The sequence below is a fragment of the Dasypus novemcinctus genome, chromosome 6 (assembly GCF_030445035.2).
Source record: "Dasypus novemcinctus isolate mDasNov1 chromosome 6, mDasNov1.1.hap2, whole genome shotgun sequence".
In the NCBI taxonomy this organism is placed as follows: domain Eukaryota; kingdom Metazoa; phylum Chordata; class Mammalia; order Cingulata; family Dasypodidae; genus Dasypus; species Dasypus novemcinctus.
Window position 1 is genome coordinate 53,064,171 of NC_080678.1, and position 19,723 is coordinate 53,083,893.

A 19,723-nucleotide genomic window follows, 5' to 3' on the forward strand; every position below is an offset into this window, starting at 1 on the left:
GAGTAAGTGACCATAAACAATTGCAAGGTTTTAATTTATCATTCTTACAAGGAGGAGTAATAAAAGGGAGGTAGGGTGGATGATACATGAAATATTTGGATGCAAAAAAGACTTAACTTTGAGATCCTGATGTGCAGTCAAACTCTCTTCACTCAATATGAATTGATCTCAAAGTCACTAATCATGTTCTTAAGTTGTTTTTTTAATAACAGTATTTTCCCATATTTTACACCAAAATGAGGCATGCCTAGATCTTATTGTTTATGTAAAATTACTAACTTTGAGATGTTTTAAATAATCCTGGCATTATTTTTGCATATTTGTTCTAATAAAATTTTTTTCAGATACCTGAGATTTTGAAACTGAACTGTGTTCCCTGGACATTCTTATCAATACCTTGTTCAATGTATTCTAAAATTAGCATTCAATAGTAACATTCTTGGAAACCTTTGACACTTTTTAGTTGTTTTTTTAAAACCAGTATAGTGTAACTTGAAAAGGAAATGAATTATTCAAAATGATTTTTCCTTATGAAGAAGTATCTATGATGTGGGCTTTGGGTGGGAGGCTCTTTGTTTCTTCAGAGATGACCTAAGCTGTCTAACTTGTGGGTGGAGACGTGAGATAGTAAGAGGCTGCAGTCCTGCCCTTGGTGACCATGGCAGTGACTCCAGTCCCAGGAAACAGTTTAACAATGCAAAGTCTATAAACTTTAAATATTCAGGGGAAATGCGTACATTCTAGAAATGCATACATTTCAGGGGAAATACATACATTTCAGCGGAAATGCATACAAACTTTAAGTATTCAGGGGAAATACATACATTCTGGATAAGCTTTTAGCTTATCTAGAATGTTTGAAGTCCATGCTAAAAGCTTACCTAAGATGTGAAATATATGTATGCTAATTCAAGCCTATTGAAAACTGAAACAAAGGGACCATTTAACCTTTCTTCTCTGTATAAAAGAAACTCGAAAGTCTTGTTCAAGGCTCAGGATTGAAACAGAAAGCTCCTGAGTCCAGCTGGTCATCAATAAACCATTTTTCCTTCTCAAAATCATTCCTGAGTCCTGGCCTCTCTATACACAAATAATTGAACCTCTCTCAAATTCTACATTTTTGGTGACCACGAAGAGACTGCAAACTAAGGCCAGAGATGGTAGCATTCTGCTGCCCCTTCCAAATCCCCGAGGAAGCTGGGAGGACTTGGGTGAACCCCAAATCTGGATGCCCCTGGATTAAATTTAATCCAGAAAAGATGTGGGCTCCACCAGAATCTTCCTGATGAAAATCGAGGGCAATGGAAGGTCTAAAGAGAAAGATTCTGTGAACGAAAAAGAACTCCAAACATGAAAGAAGGTAAGACTCCCCAGGTGAGCACAGTCTGGAAATCCCTAGGTTTAATTGCTAGGAAGGGGAGGCTGATCACCTCTGGAGAGAACCCTAGTGGCCCCAGAAAATTGGGGGGAGGCCATTCTCTCTAGGTCTGGAAAAAGGAGAAAAACCAGGAAAAGCCCTGGTGTTTTGGGTTTGTCTAACTGCATATTAGAATCTGGTACTGGTCTTATATCCCCTAAAGGAGTGGAGGCTTGATTATAATAGGAAGGGTTGTATATAGGTTCGAGTCCTAATGTCCTGGAAATTGGTCTGGATTTAAAAAGAAAAACAAAAAACCTTGGTTACAGGAAAATGGATCGGCTTTTCTAGTGAAGCTTGGTCTGGGTGTAAAGTTAAACAGTGAAAAAGGCCTATCTGGAATCTTTTGTTATGGTGCTGAATTGTGAATGAATTCGCTTTATACCAAATGTTAAGTGTTCTAAGGTTTGTGATGGCTGCGGGGGCAGCCATGCTGAAAATATATATACATAGAACTTGTGGGTCAGATTAGTTACCTTTGTGCTTCTGTCTGTGTCAGCTCAATGCTAGTGTTGGAGTTGTGTGGTTATGTAAAGTAGTGAAATTTAACTGAGCTGGAATGCTCCCTTACCATTGGCAAGGGAGTGAAATGATTATGGGGCAAAACTGAGGAGTCTGGATGTTTGCGGTGTCTAGATGTTTGTGCATGCTCTGCTGTCTTGTCTCTGGTCTGCCCCTTTGCCAGGGCTTGGAGGCCATCAGTGTCCATGCCACACACCCAAGTTTGTTGGGGCTGCCCCAGTCAGGGTGGCTGGGTCCCCGGGAGAGTTGCAGAATTTGAGTAGGTTCTTTCTGCCCATTTTGGCAGAAAGTTGGAAAGGGGGAGTGGCTTGCCCCTTTCCAGTGAGTCCACACCTTCTATTCATAATCCGTATTCCTACTTGATTGTTGTGCACCGACTGCCTGGAAAGGGGGGAAGAGAAGGGGATGAACAGCAGAATCAAAATAAATGCAGTAAAATTCCCTCCCGAGGGTGTTAAGGCCAAAATCTCTCTCTGTAAGACCGTAAAAATACTTTGGAATGTTTTAAAACTGTAAAACCATCTGAAGAAAAGAGGCTATGGCTTGAAACAATAGACCACTAATCACTTGATAGCCTTTTCAATGGTCTGGCTGGAAACTTCAGAGTTGTGCAACTACAGAGGAAGAAAAAAAAAAGGAATGAAATGCCACTTTAAAATCTATGTTTAGCTTTTGTCAGTTGCTGGTGCCTAAGAATTCACGGTAAAAAAGTAGTTTAAAATGAATCTTTACTCTCTCCTGCAAAGAAACAGCTGGGCAGCATTGGAAATTCTTCAGGACCAGGCTGTTTCAGGATTTTGCAGGGCAGGAGGTATCAACATCGATTTGGTGGGACAGTGACAGAGAAGGTTCGTGTAAAAGGTAGAATTGAGGCTCTCTTTCATGGAGTTAGTGGTTGCACGCAGGACGCTCCCCCCTGGGGTGGGTGGCATGGCAGTGGTGATTGCTGGAGGCTCTGTGGTGCTGGGGAATTCATAACCCCTGAGCGGGCTATTCAGGGGCTTGCAGGGCAGGAGGTCTTTGGAAACTGATTTGGTGAGACAGACAGAGTTTTTTGCGAGGCGTGGAATTTTGGGTTTCTGACATGGAGATCAGTGTTTCTGGCTAGAGCCCTGCCCCTAGGCCTGGCTGCCGATCTGCAGCGGTCCTTAAATCGGTCGCAATAAAGAGGCATCACCAGCAGGCTGTTTTGGGGACTTATAGAGTGGGAGGTGTCTGGAAGCCGATTATGTGAAACAGAGACGGAGGAGTCTTTTGCGAGGCATGAATTTTGGGTTGCTGACACAGAGATCAGTGTTTCTGGCTAGAGCCCCACCCTCTAGGGCTGGCTGCCAATCTGCAGCATCTTTAAATTGGTTGCAATATAGAGGCACCCCCAGCAGGCTGTTTTGGGGGCTTGCAGGGCGGGAGGTGTCCGGAAGTCGAATTGGTGAGATAGCAACAGAAGAGACTCTTGTAAGAGGGGGAATTTTGGGTTTCTGACACAGAGGTCAGAGTTTGCGGATGTGACCCCCCACCCCCCATAGGGCTGGCACCCAGCAGTGGGTATCCCTGAAGGCTGTGATGCACTGCGGTGCTCCCAGTCTCTCTGTTAACCAGATTTGAGGTTGCTAGGTCTGTGTCCCCTAAATGCTAGTGGCCCACACCCCAGAGACTCACACCTCTTGAGTCTGCAATATCACAGACGTCCCATCCCTGAATCCACCATGCCCTGAGGTCCATCTGAGGTCTTTGATTGTCCTAGCCCTGGACGTTTGTGGTTTTGTTTTTTTCCCATTTTATTTCTCTTTAATTTTCTTTTTTTTCTTTTTTTTTTTTTTTTTTTTTGTCCTGTTGTCCTGGTTGCTAATATTGCATTATCTCCTAGTCTTTTCTCCCATTGTATCCCCCAAGGTCTTTTTTCATTTATTTAGGGTTCTTTTTTTCTTTTTTCTCTTTCTTCTCTTCTTTTTCTTGATTGTTTCCCTCCCTTTTCTTTGCCCACCCCCCTTTTTTTTCCTTCTCTTTTTTTTCTTTCCCTCTTTTTCTTCTTATTTTATTTTATCTTAACTATGCAATAGGTGCTGCAGGGAACACCTCACATTTGCTGGGTTTCCTCATCCTCCATTTCCTCGTTTCTGTGTGAATTGACTTTGGCCACCTACACTATCCCCTTTCCCCCACATCTTGATATCCTCCATCATCTACTGTCTCTCCTATATTCCACCGCCCTTTCTTTGGGTCCCCAAATTGTCTAACTTTTAATTTCTAATACCTTTGTTCTGTTTTCTGTATTTTATCAATTCTTGATACTATTGTCTTTCTTTTCTCTATCCCTCTCTCATGAAAACACTGGTTTTTTAATTCATACTATATTCCTCCCATATTCAGTTGACTACCTCATTATAGGTACTCTACTTACTGCTATAACTCTACACAACTTACATGAATCTAATATCCATCCTCCCAGACCTCATATTGTTGCTCTGTTAACATTTATTACCAATACTACTTTACAAATTTTCCTTTTTTATACAATTGCCTTTCCCTGGCCCTAATATTTTCTTTCAAAGGGAACTCAGCCAGCAATAAGAAATTAGAATAAGAAGAACAAAGTGACAAAGAGAAGATATAACACTTATGCAAGAACAACAGCTAATTAATCTCCAAGACTAGACAAAGAAGCTAAGGAACTGATTAAACCCATCAAGATAAAATGATGACCGGACAGCAACAAAAAACTACAAACCAAACTAGTAATCAGGAAAACATGGCTGAATCCAATGAAGAAACTAAAAACCAGAAAGGGATGCAGAACTTTGGCAAAGTAATTAAAGATTTCAGAACATATATCAGAGACAAACTTAATGAAATAAAGGAAGAGTTTAACAATATGAAGAAAAAACTTGGAGAGGAAATGGCAGACATACGCAAAAAGATAACAGATATGATGGGAATGAACACGACAGTTCAAGAAATCAAAAATACACTCACAGCAAATAGCAGCAGATTAGAAGAGGCAGAGGAGAGAATTAGCGATGTGGAAGACAGTATATCAGAAATCAAACAGATAGTCAACTGATAGATAAAAAGATAGAAAAAATCCAGCTAGGACTTAGGGACCTGAATGACAATGCAAAATGCACAAACATACATATTATAGGCATCCCAGAATGAGAAGAGAAGGGAAAGGGGACAGAAGAGGTGTTGCAGGAAATAATGGCTGAAAACTTCCCAAATCTACTAAGAGAGACAGATGTACACATGCAAGAAGCACAATGCACCCCAAACATCATAAACCCCAACAGGTCCACCCGAAGACATATACTTGTCAAATTATCCAATGCTCAAGACAAAGAGAAAATTCTAAAACCAGCAAGAGAATAGAAAACCATCACATACAAGGGAGGTTCCGTAAGATTAAGTGCTGATTTCTCATCTGAAACCATGGAGGCAATAAGGCAGTGGTATGATATAGTCAAGGTACTAAAACAAAAAAATTTCCAACCAAGAATAATCTACCCAGCTAAACTAGCATTCAAAAATGATGGAGTGTTCAAACTATTCACAGAAAAACAGAAATTGAAAGAGCATGCCAGCAAGAACCCAGCCCTTCAAGAAATACTAAAGGGAGTTCTGCAGGAAGAAAGGAAAAAACAGGACAGGCAGAGATGGAGGAGAGTGTAAGAGCAACAAAAAAGACAAAAAGAGAAGAAAAAACAAAACAAAATATGACAAACACAAGTCCAATCAAAATAAGGCTAACATAAATAATTCCTTGAAAGTAATAACACTGAATGTCAACGGATTAAACTCACCTATCAAAGGATTCAGACTGGGACACTGGATAAGGAAATATGACCCATCTATATGCTGTCTACAAAAGACACATCTTAGACCCAGAGATTCATGGAGGCTGAAAGTGAATGGTTGGAAAACAATCTTACAAGCAACCAATAATCAAAAAAAGGCAGGAGTAGCTTTATTAATATCAGACAAAATAGATTCCAAATGCAAAACAATTGTGAGAGACAAAGAAGGATACTACATATTAGTGAAAGGGACAATCTCTCAAGAAGAACGAATAATCAGAAATATTTATGCTCCTAACAAGGGTGCCTCTAAATACATGAGGGAAACACTGGAAAAAATAAGTGAAAGAATAGATGCATTTACAATTATAGTGGGAGATTTTAATACACCACTATCAACTCTGGACAGAACATCTCAAAAGAGAATCATAAAGAAACAAAGTATTTGAACAGTATATTAGAGAAGCTGGATCTAATAGACATATACAGATTATTACACCTGAATACAGCAGGATATACATTTTTCTCAAGTGCACATGGATCATTCTCCAAGATAGACCATATGCTAGGTCACAAAGAAAGGCTTAATGAATTCAGAAAGATCGAAATCGTACAAAATAATATCTCTGACCACAGTGGAGTGAAGCTGGGAATCTGCAAGGGCCAGAGGCCCAGATTTCACACCAAGATATGGAAATTAAACAGCACACTCTTAGAAAAACAGTGGGTCAAAGAGGAAATCTCAAAAGAAATCAATAACTACCTAGAAACAAATGATAATGATAACACAACATACCAAAACTTATGGGATGCAGCAAAAGCAGTACTGAGAGGGAAATTTATAGCCATAAATTCATACATCAAACAAGAAGAAAGAGCAAAAATTGAAGAACTGCACATTTGGAGGAATTAGTAAAAAAACAACAAAGTAATCCCACAGGAAGAAGAAAGAAAGAAATAACAAAGATAAGAGCACAACTAAATGAAATAGAAAATAAGAAAGCACTTGAAAAAATGAACAAGACCAAGAGCTGGTTTTTTGAGAAGATCAATAAAATTGACAAACCCTTAGCGAGACTAACAAAGAAAAAAGGAGAAAAGATGCAAATACACAAAATAAGAAATGAGAAAGGAGATATCACCACTGACCCCACAGAAATAAAGACTATTATAAGAGGATACTTTGAAAAACTATATTCCAACAAAAATGACAATTCAGAGGAAATGGACAAATTCCTAGAAACACATAAGCAGCCTATATTGATGAAAGAAGAAATTGATGATCTCAACAAACCAATCACAAGTAAAGAGATAGAATCAGTCATTAAAAACCTCCCAGTCTAAGAAGAGCCCAGGACCAGATGGCTTCACAGGTGAATTCTACAAAACATTCTGGAAAGAACTAACACCAATCTTGCTGAAACTCATCCAAAAAATTGAAACAGAAGGAACATTGCCTAACTCCTTCTATGAGGCCAACATTACCCTAGTACCAAAGCCAAAGAAAGCCACAAGAAAGGAAAATTACAGACCAATTTCTCTAATTGAACCTAGACACAAAAATACTTAACAAAATACTTCCTAATCGTATTTAACAACACATTAAACAAATTATACACCACGCCCAAGTGGGATTCATTCCAGGTATGCAAGGATGGTTCAACATAAGAAAATCAATCAATGTAATACACCATATAAACAGACTGAAGGGAAAAAAATCACATGATTATATCTATAGATGCAGAAAAACCATTTGACAAAATACAGCACCCTTTCTTGATAAAAACACTCCAAAAGATCAGAATACAAGGAAATTTTTTGAACATGATAAAGAGTATATATGAAAAACACACAGCCAACATCATTTACAATGGAGAAATCCTAAAATCCTTCCCTCTAAACTCAGGAACAAGACAAGGATGCCCACTATCACCTCTTCTATTTAACATTGTCTTAGAAATACTTGCTCGAGCACTGAGGCAAGAACCAGATATAAAAGGCATTCAAATTGGAAAGGAAGAAGTCAAAATTTCATTATTTGCAGATGACATGATCCTATACATAGAAAACCCTGAGAGATCTACAACAAAGCTTCTAGAACTCATAAATGAGTTCAGTAAAGTTGCAGGTTATAAGATCAATGCACAAAATTCAGTAGCATTTCTGTACACCAATAATGAGCAAGATCAGGAGGAAATCAAGAAACAAATACCATTCACAATAGTAAATAAAAAAATCAAATATTTAGGAATAAATTTAACTAAAGATGTAAAAAACTTATACACCGAGAACTACACAAGACTGTTCAAGGAAATCAAAGAAAACTAAATAAATGGAAGAACATTCCCTGTTCACGGATAGGAATACTAAATTTTATTAAGATGTCTATCCTACCAAAACTGATCTACACATTCAATGCAATCCCAATAAAAATCAACACAGCATTCTTTAAGGAACTAGAAAAACTATGAAATTTATTTGGAAAGGAAAGATGCCCTGAATAGCCAAAGACATATTGAAAAAGAAAAATGAAATTGGAGGAATCACACTACCTGACTTCAAAACATACTACAAAGCTACAGTAGTAAAAACAGCATGGTATTGGCATAAGTAGAGACATACAGACCAATGGAATCGAATTGAAAGTTCTGATATAGATCCTCATATATATAGCCATATAATATTCAATAAAGCCACCAAATCCTCTCAACTGGGAGAGAATGGCCTATTCAACAAATGGTGCCTGGAGAACTGGATATCCATATGTAGAAGAATGAAAGAGGATTACCACCTCACACTTTATACAAAGATCAACTCAAGATGGATCAAAGACCTAAATATAAGAGCCAAGACCATAAAGACTTTGGAAAGCAGTATAGGGAAACATCTACAAGACCTTGTAATAGGAAATGGCTTCATGAACATCACACCAAAAGCAGGAGCAGCAAAAGAACAAATAGATAAATGGGACTTCCTCAAAATTAAAGCCTTCTGCACCTCAAAGGAGTTTGTCAAGAAAGTAAAAAGGGAGCCTACACATTGGGAGAAAATATTTGGCAACCATATATCCAATAAGAAACATATAACTTGCATATATAAAGAACTCCTATATCTTGAAAATAAAAAGATAAACAACCCATTTAAAAAATGGGAAAAAGATTTAAATAGACACTTCTCCAAAGAAGAATTACAAATAGCTAAAAAGCACATGAAAAAATGCTCCAAATCTTTAGCTATCAGGGAAATGCAAATCAAAACTACAATGAGATACCATCTTACTCTCATAAGATTGGCAGCTATGAGAAAAACAGAAGAATACAAATGCTGGAGAGGATGTGAAGAAATGGGAACACTCATCCACTGCTGGTGGGAATGCAGAAGGATCCAACCATTCTGGAGGACAGTTTGGTGGTTTCTCAAAAAACTAACCATAGATTTGCCATATGACCCAGCAATTCCACTGCTGAGTATATACCCAGCAGAACTGAAAACAAGGACACGAACAGATATATGCACACCAATGTTCATAGCAGCATTGTTCACTATCGCCAACAGTTGGAATCAACCCAAATGCCATCAACAGATGAGTGGATCAATAAAATGTGGTATATACATACAATGGAATACTACTCGGCTTTAAGAACAAATACACTACAAACACACGTGATAACATGGATGAATCTTGAGAACCTTATGTTGAGTGAAGCAACCCAGGCATTGAAGGACAAATACTACATGACCTCAATGATATGAAATAAGTAAACAAAGCTGCCTCAGAGAGCTACAGACTGGAAGATAGGCTTACAGGAAATCGGGGGGTAGAGGAAGGATGTAAGCTGACATCTACATGGGTGAAATCTATGATAAGCTGGAGGTAAGTATGTGTACAAGGAAGGGATAAAATGGGGGCATAGGGTTACCTTTGGGTGATGCTTTGCAGGCTTGAGAGGGGCTAGGGATGGGCGGATGGGTAATGTTGCCCAAGAAATTGGGGGGAGGGTGGGGCAACATATGAACATAGGAGATTGTCAGGTGTTGGTTGTGTATAATGCTGAGAAAACCTTTTCAAAATATAATTAGGAAAGTTACCTGTTTAAGATACTTAAAGGGGATACTCTGATGTAGGACAGACTCCTAGGGAATATGTGAATGCTCATTTTGCCAGAGTGGGTTATATCATTTGGTAGAGACCCATATAATGAGAGTGAAGGTATACCCACATCCTGGGGAGGACTAATGCCATCAAATAGAGGGAACTGTATCTCTCAAGAGAAATGGTGGCTCCCAGGGCATTAGGGCAGTTGAGCAAGTCAAGCCCTCAACACTGTTGCAAGTATCTCTGAACATGGCTCCTCAAGAAATGAAGATTGACTGTCACTGTGGGCCCCAAGGAGAAGGGAAAATAGATATTGAATAGATGGAACCAATATAACTGAAGGCAATAGAAGTATTTCACAAGAGTATGCAAGGATGGATATAAAACATGTAATATTACACCAAAAACATATAGGGGCCAACAGACTAATGATGTAAATCATAATGTAAAACAGGATAACTAAAAATTAAGAAAATTTTACAACCTAAAGTATAAACCGCAATGTAAACACAAATGTTACCTTGTTTGAAAGCTATTGTCTCAATATCTGTACATTTGTTTCAGTAAATATGGTATGAATATGTTAAAAGATTATTGCTGTGGAAGGGAAAAGGTTTTATATTGGATATGTGGGAGTACTGTATATTGTATATATGAATTACTGTGATCTATAGCTCTTGTGAAGAGAAACTTAATAATTAGGAAAAAAGAAAAGAAAAAGATAGGGTGTAGAATTTTTCCAAATCAATATGTATTTATATCTAACCTTTAAACTCATTGCTATATTCCACTTTACTATTAAGGGAACCTGGCATTATACTGGCCTTCACTTTTCAGGAAGTTTTGGATCACAGAGTGGTTCAACAATGGCAGTGGAGGAATACTGGTATGGGATGTTATTGACAGGGGACATATGGTGGACAGGGAGTTATACAGGGCATGTGTCCGGGGTGCATGGAAATGTTTGGATATACTCATAGTGGAAACAATTAAAAACATCAGCTGGGGGGGGTGCTGGGTTCCTGGCCAGGGGGGCTCTCTCATGGTCCCTAGGGGAGCAGCGGCAGTCCCCCATGTGCAACAGCAAGGACCAGGAAGGAATGAGGGTCCAACAGTGAGCCCCTGATACTAATGCCTATGCTTGTGAGCCTATACACCTGAAATAAGAACAAGGCCTAAAGCAGCACTGTGCCTAAGAGTTCCCTCCTGACAGCCTCTGTGTTACTCAAACATGGCCAGTCTCAAAGCCAAACTCAGCATGTAAATGCACTGCCTTCCCCCCATCATGGGACATGACACCCAGGGATGAGCCTCCCTGGTGCCGAGGGATCGCTACCAAGTACCAGCTGATGACGCAACTAGAAAATGACCTTGAATAAAAGGTTCAACACGGACCAGCAGAATATCCCTGTCTACATATAATAACAGGAGTTAAAAATGCTTTTTGACCTAAATTAAGGGGGAAATGGAAAGGACAAATGAGTTTATATGGCTATGAGTCTCTAAAAGACTCTGGAGGTTGTCAGAAGGATTGCCCTTATGCACACCTGAGCAGAGTCTCAGAGACAGATAAAGTAGATACAACCACAGGTATTGGTTCTTCTGAGGGCTAAAGAGACCCACAGGTTTTATGATCATGGCAGATGGAGTTCACTGCCATGTCAGTTGGCCCTTATTTGGAGTTGGTGTTTCTGCATGATGGAGCTGGACACAGATGTGATCTCTTTTCACAAGCCTTTCCTGTTACTTTACTGGAAATGTAGTTGGTGCTGGGGTTTAAGATATATCTAGGGGATCTGAATCTCTGGACTGACCATATGATAGCCAGGCCCTGAGCCTCAACAAACTTCAGCTCCTACACTCTGGTTTACTGGACTTACCCCACTCAGCTAACATGGAGTTGAAGAATGTCAACTGCCACACCATGGAGTCAAGAGTGCCTACAACTGAAAGTAGGAGGATTGCATCCAGTATCCAAGTGGAATCTAAGCCCCCTCTTGACATAGATGTGGAATGGACACAACCAATCCAATGTCCACAGGAAGGAGGACTACAGGAAGGATTAGAGTGGACTTACTGATAATCTAATCACGAACTATTGTGGTTAGTAATCGAGAAAATGTGGCATTGGTGGCTGCTGGGTGCGGGGAGTGGGAGAAAGAGATGAGATGTGGAGGCATTTTCGGGACTTGGAGTTGTCCTGGGTTGTGCTGCAGGGACAATTAGCAGACATTGTAGATCCTCCCATGGCCCACTGGATGTAATGTGGAAGAGTATGGGCTATGATGTGGACCATTGACCATGAGGTGCAGCGATGCCCAGAGATGTACTCATCAAATGCAATGGATGTGTCATGATGATGGGGGAGAGTGTTGCTGTGGGGGGAGTGGTGGGGTGGGGGCGGTGGGGGTGAATGAGGACCTCATATTTTTTTAATGTAATATTTTTAAAAAATGAATTTAAAAAAAATAAATAAAAATAAATAAAATGAATCTTTAAATGCCAATACTCTCTTGCTAGTAAATTAAATGCATAACTTGCAAAAGAGAATTTGTTCCATTACTAAGAAAAGGCAAGACTTCAAAGAATTGTTATTAATAAAATTCTTGTAGCTTAATTAATAAAGGTATCCAATTCACCTTAAGGTTAAAAAAATTAATAAAAACTGTAACTAAGATCATTTATAAATGCATTTATATTATAAAACAGTGGAAAGATAATAACTGAAATTATAGCTGGCTAAATTTAGCCTGAAACTATTATTTAAGTGTAAATTCTAAACTAACCTTTCCTTTGTTTATGGTTACTTCAAGCCTAACCTCACCCATGCCTTCGCCTATGGTTATTTCATAATAGCTTCTGCCCCTACAGTCCAGAAAAGAGCTGGGACAGCCCTGTCTCCTATCCTGATATTAGTAACCCTTTGTCTCATGAATTCAAGTGTAAACTAAATAAATTGCTGCCTGGTGAAATAAAGTTAAAAGACCACTAGAGTTTTATTATCTCCAAAAACTGGGGAAAAAAGGGGGGGGCGGGGAGAAGTCTTCTGCCTTGACAGTCAGTGTGTTCCTAAGAGTGGCAATTCATGAGAGAAACCAGTCTGTCTCCCTGAGGCTTCAAATAGCCTCAGTAAATATACATAAAATTAATCTTGTTGCTTATCCAAAATTCTGCTAAATTCAAAGTAAAATATAAAGTTCTGAAACAAAAAATGGTGCTAAAGCATTGAGAACATTTTGGTTATAATCCATTAATTAAGAAAGAAAATTCTCATGTAAAACCACATGGTCAGAGTGTAAAGCTGCACAGTCATAGTGCAAATTAAGAAAAGTTTCAAGAGTCTTTGAAATGTTTTGCAGTCACACTTGTTTTGTAAAAATTAGAAGTTTAAATAACTAAAGTTATGTTTTTGTGTCAAACTATTCATGCCTGCTTATTTGTTCAAATTATTGAGGTTTAATATGCAGTTATAAATTAATATATATTTATGAAACACAAATTAAGCTAAACAATATATAAAATAATGCAAATTATAAGGAACATCAATGAGTTGTGTTTCTGTATCTAACTATTTGTGTCTGCCCATTTGCTCAGTGTATGTCTTCATACATCAAGATAATATCAAATTAACAAGAGAAAATTCCTAAAAAGCTCTATTCAAATTGTTAAAAATTAAATATAGTTATATATGTAAATAAATATTCTGGGAGCCCAAATTAGACTAAGCAGGATGAAAAGGTCATATAAAAATCTGATTACAAAAACTATTGGGAAAGGGCCTCCTCTTTGCAAGAGCTTTGAAAGCAAGACTAAGTGTGGCAGATTAAACCTATCTACTAGGCTAAGGAATTAAGAATCAGTTTGCCCTGTAATTTCCCAGTTTAAACCTTTTGTCAGCCATAAAATGTAAAAAACAAAGATTAGTTTACTTTTCACATAAAGAAAGAAAATATTGATTAATGTAACCAGGCAGCCTACTGCCTCAGTCTCCCACTCCCAGGTTAAACAGCAACAAAGGAAACCAGTTTAAGCCAGTCCTATAGGCAATAAAAGGATGCTCAAGAAAGAGCTATGTCAATACCAATTCAGCACTAAATTCTATTCCTTATTTGACAAAGGGGAGCAGGTAAAAACTAAAATGGTTGGAATGTGGTAGAGGAAGCAGTTAAATCACAAACTGCTCCGCAGGAAAGTTAGATCTTCTCGGATAAGCTGTAACTTCTAAAGTATCCAATCTATAGAGAAACAGGAAGAGCTTGCTTGCTAGGCTTAAGGGTATAAATTGTGTCATTTTTCTTTGTTCGGGGAGCCAGCCATATCTGGTTCTGTGCCCCTTCCTGCAAGATTGAGAATAAATTCTTTTCTTCACAATCGGGTGAGCCTTATTTTCTTCCAGAAGATTTCTTTCCAACAAAATAAAGGTAATTAGTGGCTCTGTTGACAAATTTCAGTAAGTAAAGTCCATAAAAACTATGGAGAGATCTTTCCTGGATTATGATTAACAAATTAAGTAACTGTGTAATGTGTTTTAAAACCAGGTAGTCAGTATGCTTTTAAATTATTCATTTTCATAACTTAAACAAAGAAAAGACGTTTTTAGCTTCCTGTAAGGAAAAAAGAGAACATTCCTTGCATAACCTATAATGGTTTCAATTTTATTTAACTTGAGTGTAATCTCCCATAGTTAACTTATAAACTAAATTATCATTATATGTACGAAATCTTTAAAGTAATGGAAATTGTAAGTTCACATTTGTGAAATTAGGCTAAAGGAAAAAGATTATAGATATGCTCTCTTAAATAAATAAATTTCTTTGGTTGGTAATTGTAATTTAATAAGTTTATTTAAATATGAGGTGTCTAGTCAATGTGGTTATAGTCAATTATAAAGAGGCTGTAACACATCTTCCAAACTGAAAAAGTTTAAATAGTTCTAGTTCTACAAGTTATTGTTAACTAAAAACTTAGATTGGTATTGGTTGCAAAAAAATAACTTTGTGATAATAAAACCTGCCTGAAGGCCACCGCAAGGTACATATTTAAGAAAATGGTAATAAAAAGTTATCTTGATTCTATTGGGAATCTTCTGTTTTCATTTTAACAATGAAAAGTAATTTTTTCCCTCTATTACTAAAGTAAAGTACCTACTGTTATCTTCATAGTAAAATTGTTTAAGTAAACAGTCATTTGATATATGTATTGCATTAAATTGTTTAAAATATATATAAAAACAAGAAATAAACTTTAACATTGTCAAACTCTTTTGTGCATTCAAACCAGGCCTTGAATACGTTTCAGGTTGACTCTCCATGTGAATTATTGGCTAGACTGGTCACTGATCCCTCAATTAAAAATATTTGCTATACCAGCGTCTGGCTCTGCTCCTAAAGTCGATGGAAACTACGTTGCAGTTTCAAGCTCCTGCAGCAGCCAATGATGACTCGGTACAGCCCAGTGTACAATGGACATCACCTCCAGAATGGCACTGTTCCATAGTGCCAGAGAGCACTATGCACCAGGCTAGTAGAATACTGGAAAATATCTCTAGGATCAAGGATGCTGCGACTTGCTCACTGCGTGAAGAACATGCTAAGTGGAGCCATGATACCAGGATCCTGTAAGTAAAACTTAAACACAATTGGCATTATGGCCTGCTCTCATAGAGAGATAACATGTAAAGTATTACAAACCTGAAACTTAAAACTATTAATTGCAATTCTAAATCTTTTGCATTAATACATTAATTAATATTAAGTGCTATACTCTTATCCTGTACTAAATATATACCTAATAATTATAATGTTATCTTTTCTATTTTGGATCAAGTGCAGAAGTATATTAGACATGTTAAATTCCTAGTAAATTCATTTTCTAAACAGTTGATAAACATGTCTATAAAATAAAGTAGCAGTCTCAGCCAGGCTCAGTCAACTTACTATATTCTACTGTACTCTACTGTGTAGCAAAAATGAGGCTTGCTTGCTAATAATGAGTCACCTATTGAACAAGTCAAAATTAATAGAAATTGTACAAGTAAAACCAAAATGTGAAAAACCTTTATTCTGTAGTTCTGATCACTCCCACAGCTAAAAACTAAAAAAATTTCGAACTTGGTGTACTAATCCTGAGTAAAACCAATTGCCCAGGGGTGCCAGTTCACCTGGAGCATCTAACAGAGCACATGAGTGCCAATCATTAAACAGCTTGAAATGTGTCTTCCAACAAAGCTAAGTATCTATTGCAATTTCTAAAGATAAATAACTTAGAAAAAGTATATATATAGTGTTCCCACTAGCTTTTAAAAAGGAGTGCCATCTTTATAAGCACCTAACTTTGTCTACCTCTGTAATCCAATGTCCTCTTTTAAAAACGGGTATTCCAAATTTTTAATTGTTTGTTTCTTTCAGAGTGAACATCTTATTAACCATATGAAAACGTCATCCAACTTCGTACAGAATGCCAGATCCATCTTACTCCAGTTAAAATAAAATAAGTTTTACACCTTGTTAGGCAATGAGTACAGCCCATGGCCAGCAAGAAGCAGTTACAAAAAAGAGATCATCTCCCTTCAGCAACCCTTTTAGATTAAAGGTGTAAACTCTTTAAGGGTAAAATAAAATTAATAGATGGATCTGGAACCTGACTGGAAATCCACGTGAGTGCTGGTGGCCCTAAGATAACTGCAGGGGGACTCCTGCCCCAGGATTCTGCTGTCCAGAATGAAAACTTCTAAACATCTAAAAACAGTCCTGGATGCTACACTAAAGATTGATAAATAATCAATCAATACAACAAATAGCCATCCACCTCATAGTTCCAACTATAATTATGCCAAAGCTAGGAAGTTAAACTTTGGCAAAGGGGGGAAACGATGTGGGCTATGGGTGGGAGGCTCTTTGTCTCTTCAGAGATGACCTAAGCTCTCTGACTTGTGGGTGTGAGATGGTAAGAGGCTGCAGTCCTGCCCTTGGTGACCATGGCAACGACTCCAGTCCCAGGAAACAGTGTAACAATGCAGTCTATAAACTTTAAGTATTCAGGGGAAATGCAAACCAAATATGCTAAAAATTTATCTAGAATGTATGAAGTCCATGCTAAAAGCTTACCTAAGATGTGAAAACTTTATAAGCTAATACAAGCCTATTGAAAACTGAAACAAAGGAACCATTTAACCTTTCCTATCTATATAAAAGAAACTCGAAAGTCTTTTTCGGGGCTTGGGATAGAAATGGAAAGCTCCTGAGTCTGGCCGGCCATCAATAAACCATTTTTCCTTCTCAAAATCATTCTTGAATTCTGGCCTCTCTATATGCAAATAATTGAAGCTCTCTCAAATTCTACAACATCTAGTCTTAACAATAAAAGAAGGTTTGTGAAAACATATTACCTGGATAAAATAAAAATTTAGCAAACTGAATCTAAGATTCAGAGATAGTAAAAAGCATATGGGATAGATGGAGATTAGAGTTGGTGGCAAAACTTAGGCCACACAATTGGATTTAAGGAAATAACGCTTGTCACAAATGCATTTTAAAACAGGTAACTTTGAGCACTTACCACATTCATATATGCTTCAGGATCCACAGTTGTCAGTTTCCCTCTGGGCTGCTGGCAATGCACAGTCCCGAGGATCAACGAGACCACCCACCCAAAGAACCACATTTTCATTCTGTATAAAACAGTCAGTCCATTATTAATTGCCAAAACTTTACTACATGATATTAAATGGGCAGATTTGTGCTCCCGTAACAAATTCTGAAAAGGCACCCACAGGTACCCAAGGCAAATATGAAACAGATTTCTATGGCCATATAGTGAAGCCAAAAATACATACACATTGTACTAGGAACAACTCCACCTCTACCTCCACCATCCCCCCCTCTACACACTTGCACCCGTTAATATGTGACCACAATATCAAACTCACTCCTGAAAAAATAACAGACAGAAGGGCTCAGAAGTAGACAGAGTGAGAAAAGGGGAGATCTGCAAAATTCCAGTCTATTAACCTCCCACCTCTTCCCTTCCACTTAAGTTGGGACAATACTAGCTCTTGCCTCCACTATCTTACCGGAGTGATGGGGCAGGATTCAAATGTGTCAGCTCCGGAAGAAAGTGAAATGAAAGGAGAGAGAGCCTGAAAGAGAAGCAGAGGGGGAAGGACAGCCCTGTCTCCTTCTGAGTCCCTCTGACCACCAACAAAAACATCTAGTCTCTGGCTATGACTCAAAACCACAGTGTAGCAAAGACCTTGGGGATGTTAAAGGCGGAGTAAAGACTCTCCCAAGCATACTCAGGTGGTTGGTGGCACAACTGGGACTACAGTCCAGTCCTTTTTTTCTTAATAAATTTACTCACTTAAAAAGATGCATGAATGTATGTCCAAGGACTTGTATAAAAATGTTCATAGCAGCCTTTTTATGTTATAGCCAAAAACTGGTAAAATCCAAATGCCCACCAGTAGGGAATAGACAGACAAATTGTGGTATATTAATATATTGGAGTACTATTTATCGATAAAAAAGACATGGATGAATGTCAACATAATTATGGTGAGTGAAATAAGTGAGGTAAAAAAGAAAACATACTGTTTAATCTCACTTTGACAGAAAGTATGTCAATGGTCACCTCATGAGAGGAGGGTTAGCAGGGGAGGAAAACCAACGAGCATGAGAAAATATGAGGGGGTGAGAGATAAATGTTCATCATCTTGATTGTACTTCTGATTTCACAAGTTCATGTGTATGTCAAAATTATTAAAATTGTACACTTCCATTATGCATTATGTTCTGCTATTATATATCATTTATGCTTCAGTAGAGCTGTTCAAAATTAATATGGCTCTCATTTAAACTTCTGCTATGCAGAACCACCACCGCAGGCAGCGCTCCCAACACATTATATCAATTATTCCACCAACTCTACGCACTACCATGAAACCTATTTTGCAGCAAACTGAGGTTTATCCACTTAAGAGCCGGGAGTAAAGTGCCACCTGATGAAACAGCAGTGTCGCCAGGATTGTAACCAGGACTGAGGCTAAAGTCTGCTCTGAATCACGTCTTGGCTAACAAGTGGAGAGGTCAGCAGTTATCTGCGGGACCTAATAGCAAGAAGGAAGGAGGAGAACGAAGAGGAGCTGGAAATCAGGGATCCTGGCGCGCCCCATTCTAGGGACTCGGGCTGCACAGGGAAACCAAGACCGCGCGAAGAAGGGCGTGCAACTGCAGAGCCTCGCATTCTGGGTGCTGGGGACGCCCGGCAGGACGCTCGGGGTCCTACAGCGGAGGGTCCCGCGGCCAGCGGAGGCTCAGGTGCGCGGAGGGTGAGCACCCTGGGACCACGCGCGCCCCCAGCAGGTCCCCCGGCGGCGGGGCGCGGCCTCCCACGCCGCCTCCGCGCCTGCAGGCGAGGCCGGGGCGCACTCACCTCGGAGCCGTCCTACCCGGCCACTGTCCAAAGCTGCAGTGACCACCGCAAGTCCGGAGCGCGGAGACAAGCCTTGGAGGGGCTGACAAGCCCCCCACGCCTTTAGGACAGACGCCTGCACCCGCCCAGGCTACTGCAGCCGCCAATCAGAGCTGCGGGCAGCAGGGAATTGTCAGGAGACTCCGCCCCCCGCCGAGCGCGGCCACTTTTGCGCTTCCAGCGGCCCGGGATGGAGCATGCGCTGTGAGCTCCGCCTCAGGCTCCCTCTTGGACGGGAGCAGAACTTTGGCGCCCCCAGGCGGGGCGAGCAGGGAGCACAGTCGCGGGAGAGGGGCGAGCCTGGCCGCCCCACGTCACACCAGCCCGGTCACACAGGGGGCTGCCCCGGCTCTGCCCCAGGTTCTTCTGTACTTCTGGCGCCCTCTGTGCCTAGCACAGAGGGTTCGGGCTCTAGAAATGAAAATAAGT

General features: G+C 39.3%; 1 protein-coding gene across 1 annotated transcript in view; it reads right to left on the minus strand.

The window, feature by feature from the left end:
* LOC111766679 (lysosomal acid lipase/cholesteryl ester hydrolase-like) overlaps positions 1–18,220 on the minus strand; it is a 44,559-nt gene extending 26,339 nt beyond the window's left edge. The window contains exons 1-2 of the mRNA XM_058298825.2: positions 17,898–18,220; positions 17,384–17,495 (exon numbers count right to left, since the gene is read on the minus strand). Of these exons, the coding sequence (XP_058154808.1) occupies positions 17,384–17,495; positions 17,898–18,034 (249 nt within the window). The 5' untranslated portion in view covers positions 18,035–18,220. The remainder of the gene's footprint in view (positions 1–17,383; positions 17,496–17,897) is intronic.
* Positions 18,221–19,723: the final 1,503 nt, after the last annotated feature.